This window comes from Athene noctua, chromosome 1, assembly GCF_965140245.1.
Source record: "Athene noctua chromosome 1, bAthNoc1.hap1.1, whole genome shotgun sequence".
NCBI classification, from domain to species: domain Eukaryota; kingdom Metazoa; phylum Chordata; class Aves; order Strigiformes; family Strigidae; genus Athene; species Athene noctua.
In genome coordinates this window covers 139,626,435-139,633,052 of record NC_134037.1, presented here as the reverse complement: position 1 = coordinate 139,633,052, position 6,618 = coordinate 139,626,435, and the positions used below count along the sequence as shown (strand labels likewise).

Genomic DNA, 6,618 nt, shown 5'->3' with positions numbered 1-6,618 from the left:
AGCTAGAACGCAAGGGGATTCATCTCTTACCAAATTTATTTGTCACCTTATATGCAACACCAGGGCGCCGCATTCCTGCCCTAGGGCTGTGACACCAGCTGATGCACTTGCAGAAAGCAGAGCAGCAGCGGCTGAACATGCCCCTTGTTGCGGTTGTGAGGGGGGTGGCTGGAGGCTCCAGGCCAGAGCTGATGGTGGCAATTACTGGAGCTGCGTGTACCGGGCACTTGGGGCCAGGAACGGGGCAGTTCCTCTGACCTCCTGCTCCGGACCCTGCACCAAAGCCTCACGCACGGGAGCAGCTGCGGAAGGGCAAGCACCATATATAGGGACTGGCTGAAATGGGCACTTCTTCCACGGGTCACTGGTCCACAGCAATGCGCGTTGCCACGCTGCTCCTTTCCCTGACGTTTCATGCCTTTGGCCTTAGCTTCTGAAGCTGTGTGGGTTTTTTGGGTATCCAAGTGAGCACGTTAAAAAGAAGTGAATACTCCATAGTATGGAGAGGGGAATGACTCACTCCCATAGACTCCAGGCTAAAATAAAAAAAAAAAAAAAGGAAGCCAAATGGCTTGGGAAATCTCATTCTTTTAGGTAATTTTTGTTACCTTGGCATATCCCATCTCCTTCTGAGACAACAGAAGTAGTTCACCCTGCAGTTTGACTGCCCTCGTCTTGGGATGCATGTCTATCTGTGAGACATTTCTCACAGCTGTAGCTGGCGTGTCCTGGCTCGCCCTGGCCGCCAGCTGCTCTTGTGCCCACTGCTGTGGCCAGCTCACATGGCTGGGGGACAAGCTGACATCCTGTGCAAATAAAGGGGATAAGAAGGGACCCAGCTGGATAGGTGGAGGTCTTCGCTGTTGTCCTCAGATTTAAGCCAGTGCAACTCCCCACAGCCCTGCACGGTCAGCTTGTGTAGAGACATCTCTGCTCAAAACGCCTCAGGGCTGTCTGTATCTCCTGAAAACCTCACATGTGGCTCCTGTCAGCTACCAAGTAGCTCCTGGTCACAGGGTTTGGCCACACCTGTGCCGTTCACAGCTGTCTTCACCTGCCACCAGGAAGGAGGGAGGAAGAAGGAAGAGCAAGAAGAAGGGGAGGGAATGAGGAAGACGGAGAGAGAGAGGGAGGGAAGGATGCATTTAGCAGCTACCTCCAGCAGCTAGAGCCAGAGCGACTGATAGTCACCGTGGGAGAGGCTCGCAATGTCCTCGGCAACTTCCACCACCTCTTTGCCCCGTGGCCTGGCCGTCCTGACGACTTTCCCAGATGTGCTCTTCATTCCTGAAATTGTGAGTGCTGGTTTTTCCCTGGGGGAAGGCAGATGCTGTTTGTGGGGCATCCAGCACGCTTCATGCTGCAGGTGTCCGAGGGACGAGAATGGGTGCTAAGCATGTGGTCCAGGAGCCCCGCCAGGTCCCCAGGTCGCAAAGGTCTGGGGCCAGCCCCTGATACCTAGCACACCCTCAAAGAAAACCACAAGCCCCAGGGTGGGGCTTTGAAGCTCTCCTTCAGTCTGCAGGGGATTTCTGCAGTGCTCTGAAAACCTTTTGAAATTTTCTGCCTAAAAGTTGAAGGGGTTGTTGGTGGGTCTAAACTAGGTTGCCAAACAGCCACTTAATTAACTGGAAGATGATTTTATCAGCTGATACAGGCAGAGGATAAACTGCTTGCTTAAAGCAGGGAGTAAAGGCTTGCTGAGGTAATTTTTTGCAGCAGCAAAGAGCCTAGGGCTGCTGAAGCTGTACTGCTCAGCTGCAACGTGCTGGACCTGGGTGTGTGGGCAACAGTGGATAAGCAAAGGGTGAACAAACACTTTGTAAATTCTTCCCATATTGTAACTTAATTGAGCAGGAGAAGATCGTAATCTTTATAGATTTGGCACAGGTGATTAAAAGCGGTTGCTGTGAGCACTGACTGATACGGAAAGTTCCTGTGTCCTCTGCCCCCACCCATGAAACCTGCTCTTCTCACAAGTTTGAGATGCTTTTTCGAAAGCCTGGGGACTTTCATCCAGCATTGACAGTTGAGTGTTGTAGGATGGTATTCGGATTATCGCATGCTAAAAACTTCAATTTTGCCATCTGGGGCCAAATCCTTCCCTGTAACACAACTCAGTCCACACTCCTGGGATTTACAGCATTTCCTTCAATTCTCCTAGTGACAGCAGTCAAGCAAAGAGGAGTTGGGTTGAAGCAGGCATTACCAATGTGTAAAGAAAGGCTTTCCTTCAGCTCCTCCAAATATGCTCTAGGGACTCAGTTTCTGTGCCCAGGCCCTAAGAGCAAGCTCCAGGTTTCCTGCAGCTGCATGAAGGAAGGTGAAAAGTCCCTGTGAAGGTTCTGGCTGGGCAGACATTTGCCAGCCACCCCACCACAGGGTTGTGTTAGTTCTGGTGCTGCTGGCCTCAGCATACACACGGTAAGGTCTGTGCCTTGAACTGTTTGCTTGTAATCTGTCTTCAGGGGATTTGGTAAGGCAGCTTGCTTAAGGAGACAAAAATGAGCACCCTATCCTTTGGTTTGGGTAAGTTCTGGAAAAGTGCATCCTAAAAGCTCAGGAACCACCTGGGGAAAGGGGAATGCTGCATAACTGGATTCCTCCACCGCTGGAGGTGTGTGACACTAGGTCATGCAACTGTACTATCTCTGCTGTGTACAAAGGAGGCGGCTGCCTTGAATCACAGCGTTCAGAAAGATAAAGAGTTTCTCAGTCTTCAGTGGAATCTGAGGTTGCCTGCAGCGGTTCCTATGGTGACTACAAAACAAAAAAAAAAAAGAAAAAGGCATTTCATTTCAAACGCTAAGGCAGTTACAAAAATGCCAGAAGGTCTTGCCTGCAGCTCAGATGATCCTGCCACACTGGGTGTGAAGCAAACATGCCCTTCTGAAATAAGCCTTCCCGTTCATCGAAACCAGCCTTCAAAAATGTCTGAACCAGCCTCCTGAGCACACTGATGTGGGGAGGGTGTGACACCAGAGGGCAGGGCTACAGCAAGATTTTTTGGGGGGTCAAGATCAGAGGCAGATGCTCCCAGCTAAATGCCCAGTTTCAAGTGGAGGCTGGGAAGAAATCAAAGGCATCCCTGGGCTATTGCCACGTGCAGTGCCAGTGCCAGAGGTGTGCACGGTTTTTGGCTCTGCTCTGGATAAACCAATTTATTCCACGCTTTCCCTCTCTCCCACTTTCACTTGCAGATCTTTGGGGGCCTTGTCTGGATCCTGGTGGCATCCTCGAAGGTCCCGTTACCCATCCTGCAAGGCTGGGTGATGTTTGTCTCTGTGTTCTGCTTTGTTATGTCCACAACTCTTCTGTGCCTCTACGTCTGCGGGGTGCACGGGGGCAGCAGCTCCTGGGTCACCTTGGTAAGTGCCCTCCCTGGTATCACTTGTAGACAATTGTCTCCTTGTTACGGCACTCCAAATCACAGGCTGGTGCTTGCTTGTGTGGGTTCCTCTTTCCCCCCCCCCCACCTTTGCAGTGTGCTCCCTCCTTGGAAATGACTGCATGATCCTTGTTTCTTAGGATGTCATCTGTCAGGAGACAGCAGCTCTGTTCTACCTCAGTGCTGCTGTGTTGGAAGCCTACTTCACCTATGAAGCTGGCTTGTCTACCAACCCTCTGGTAACAACTGTCTACCGGGAGAACATCGCTGCTGTGGTGAGTGCCTGGCAAGCAGGGGAAGGAATGTGGCTGTGGAGCGGCAAGGGCCAATCTTTACTTGCACCAGCAATAGGAGCAGGAATGAAACTAATCCCAGTCCTGCTATGCACAAATGCCTCCACACGTGCAAGAGTCAATAGAGATATAGCGCATCACAGGGTATTTGCTCAGTGCAGGAACTCATGCCATGTAATAAGTTAACTGGCTGATGTGTTTTGCCATTGTAGGTATTTGCATTCGTAGCTACACTGATGTACGTGATCCATAAGGTGTTCTCACTCCTGCGATGGAAATCTTCCTAAGAGCCTCTTGCAAGTGTGTCTTGTGGTCGCCTCATGAACATGAAAGCTGTTTAACAACTGCAATTTCCAGGCTGGGTTTGGGTTTTGTTTTTTAATGTATAAACAAGCAGCTTTTTATGTGCGACCCTGGCAATGAAGACAAAGAGCCTCCCAGAGGAAGCTACATCCTGGCACAATCTATTTCCCTCCAGTCTCTTCTTGGCTGGGTACAGTTTGATGCTGGTAATTTGGGCCCAAATAGAAAAACATCCAGCTTCAAAAGGAATAATATATTTGGGTTCAAAGTGATAAAATCTCCCTGAACCACACCTTTAGGCCTCCAGGGTTGTTATTGCTCTGAGGGGAAGCCTGAACACCCACCACAAATACAAAAGCAGGTCATTTTAATTACCAGCCCTCCATGTAAGCCCGTTTCCCTCCCTAAAACTGCTCTTCCAAGAGAACATCTTCACCCCGTTTCTGGAAATGCCATCTCTTACTTTTCATGAGAAACAGAGACAATATCTAACTTGCATCAGGGGCAACATGAGTTATTGCAACCCCTGAAGAGTATTGCTGAATTATGAGGCACAACCATAATGACAGGAATTACCATTGTCTTTAACCTCCCTACAAAATACAACTTCGAAAATGTGTGGTAGACTGTAGGAGAATTGTATGGATGATTAGATTAACATCTTGAATAAACAGAGGCAATCAACTCTTGTCCTCGGTGCGTGGCTGCTCTCGCATGCACCAGCGCTGTGTCGCTGAGCAAGATGGGCTTGCTCTGAATTTGCAAATAGACAAGAGTGATTTCTGCTGTTTTTCCTTTTGCTTCACACAGGTACACAGCCTTGTACAGCCTCAGGAGCACTGTAACAGGGCAGTGCCTAAGGAGGCACAAACTTGGGCATGAATGAGTGGGCTTTTGTGGCAAGGGGAGCCTGTGGGAATCTGTACCCAGGGCCAGGGGCTAAACCAGCTCGGGTCAGTCTGAGTGATGACGTTTATTTGAATGCTGACAATACTCCAGAGTGTTGAGTGAGTGTGCTGGTTTTGGCTGGGATAGAGTTAATTTTCAGATTTGTGCTGGAAACAGTGTTGCTAACACAGAGCAGGGCTTGCACAGAGCCAAGGCCTTTCTGCTTCTCACCCATCCCACCAGTGAGAGGGCTGGGGGTGCACAAGGAGCTGGGAGGGGACACAGCTGGGACAGCTGACCCCCGGGATATCCCAGACCACATGACGTCATCCTCAGCATATAAACGTGGGGTAAAGAACGAGTAAGAGGGGACGTTCAGACTTGTGGGATTTGTCTTCCCAAGTCACCGTTACGCGTGATGGAGCCCTGCTTTCCTGGGGATGGCTGAGCACCTGCCTGCCGATGGGAAGTGGGGAGTGAATCTTGCTTTGTGTGCACAGCTTTTGCTTTACCTATTAAACCGTCTTTATCTCAGCCCATGAGGCATCTCACTTCTACCCTTCTGATTCTCTCCCCCATCCCACTGGGGAGAATGACCAGGCAGCTGTGTGGTGCTTAATTGCCAGCTGGGGTTAAACCACAACAGTGAGCCAATTTAAATGGGGTTTAGACCCAAGAAGGGATGTTTTCGTGTGTTAGAGGTACCTAATAAACTGTGATACCAAATTAGTCCTTCCAGCTCGTGGGGCAGAAAGTGCTTCCATTTTGAGTCTGAAGTTCCCAGATAATAACAAGGACTGGAGACTGGAAGGGAAATAAAGATTGCCTTGGAGGCACTGCTGTTGCTTCAGATCCAGGGGGGACTTCTGAGGCTTTTTTATTGCAATGAGGAAAACATTTGAATTGTTTTTCTCCTTTATTCCTTGCTGAAAACCAGCCTGACCTGTTTTGCTTGTGTTAGTGTGACAACAGCAAGATGATGGTAAAAAGAAAACCCTGGTCAGAGCAGGAAGGGAACTCACAGCCGCTTTGGACTGGCACTTGGTTCTGAAGGCTTAACATGCACCTGGTGAAACTGGTTTCAACATCACATCATTGGGGTGTGGGGGGGTGTGTGTGTGTGTGTGCACGATTGGTGCCCAGATTTGCCCTCTTCTATTAATGCCCCTGAATTTAGCACTGAAACACGAGGACACCTTTCTGTTTGGGTCTATTTACAAAGGCAGACGTTTGCAGTCATACCCTGGCCCCTGGGATGTGGTAGCTCTGTCCACATTCTGCACCCAGGTGTGGCCAGCACCTCTGCGCTGCGCAGTGCTGTCTGTCTCCTCACATCCACATCCCTGTGCCTTGTGGCCACCACGTTTGCAGCCTGTGTCTTGGCAGGGCTTCCATCTCTCCTCCCCCGTTCTTTCTGCCTTGCTTTACCCTTTGCTTCGCCCTTCCCTGCCACACACCAGTTCACACTAGTCTGTGCTGGTTCACCCCATCCCTTTGCTTCTGGCCCCACCCTGTGTGCTGAGATGCCTTTTCCCCCAGCATTAGTGTAACCTTGCTGTAAACCAGCACTGGAAAAAAAACAGCTGGGTGCTGCTGGCACGGGAGTGCTCACCAGCCCCAGTGTGGCCGGGGAGTGGGCTGAGTGAGGTTGTGGACATGGCCCTGGGACGAAGACCCTGTGGCCCCAGTGTAACCCGGGCCAAGTCTTTGCCTGGGGAAAGGTGGGCAGAGGGAAGGGCCACTGCA

General features: G+C 50.5%; 1 protein-coding gene across 1 annotated transcript; it reads left to right on the top strand.

Annotated features, from left to right (window-relative positions):
• Positions 1–1,208: 1,208 nt before the first annotated feature.
• LOC141971133 (myelin and lymphocyte protein-like) lies at positions 1,209–3,968 on the top strand. The gene is made up of 4 exons (XM_074928283.1): positions 1,209–1,295; positions 3,201–3,368; positions 3,529–3,663; positions 3,894–3,968. The coding sequence occupies exons 1-4, from the start codon at positions 1,209–1,211 to the stop codon at positions 3,966–3,968; spliced, it is 465 nt and encodes a 154-aa protein (XP_074784384.1).
• Positions 3,969–6,618: the final 2,650 nt, after the last annotated feature.

Excerpts from the sequence above, each read along its gene's own strand:
- LOC141971133 (XM_074928283.1), top strand. The coding sequence starts at position 1,209 with ATGTCCTCGGCAACTTCCACCACCTCTTTGCCCCGTGGCCTGGCCGTC. Across the intron at positions 1,296-3,200 it reads TGCTCTTCATTCCTGAAATT|ATCTTTGGGGGCCTTGTCTG; the intron begins GTGAGTGCTGGT and ends TTTCACTTGCAG. Across the intron at positions 3,664-3,893 it reads GGGAGAACATCGCTGCTGTG|GTATTTGCATTCGTAGCTAC; the intron begins GTGAGTGCCTGG and ends TTGCCATTGTAG.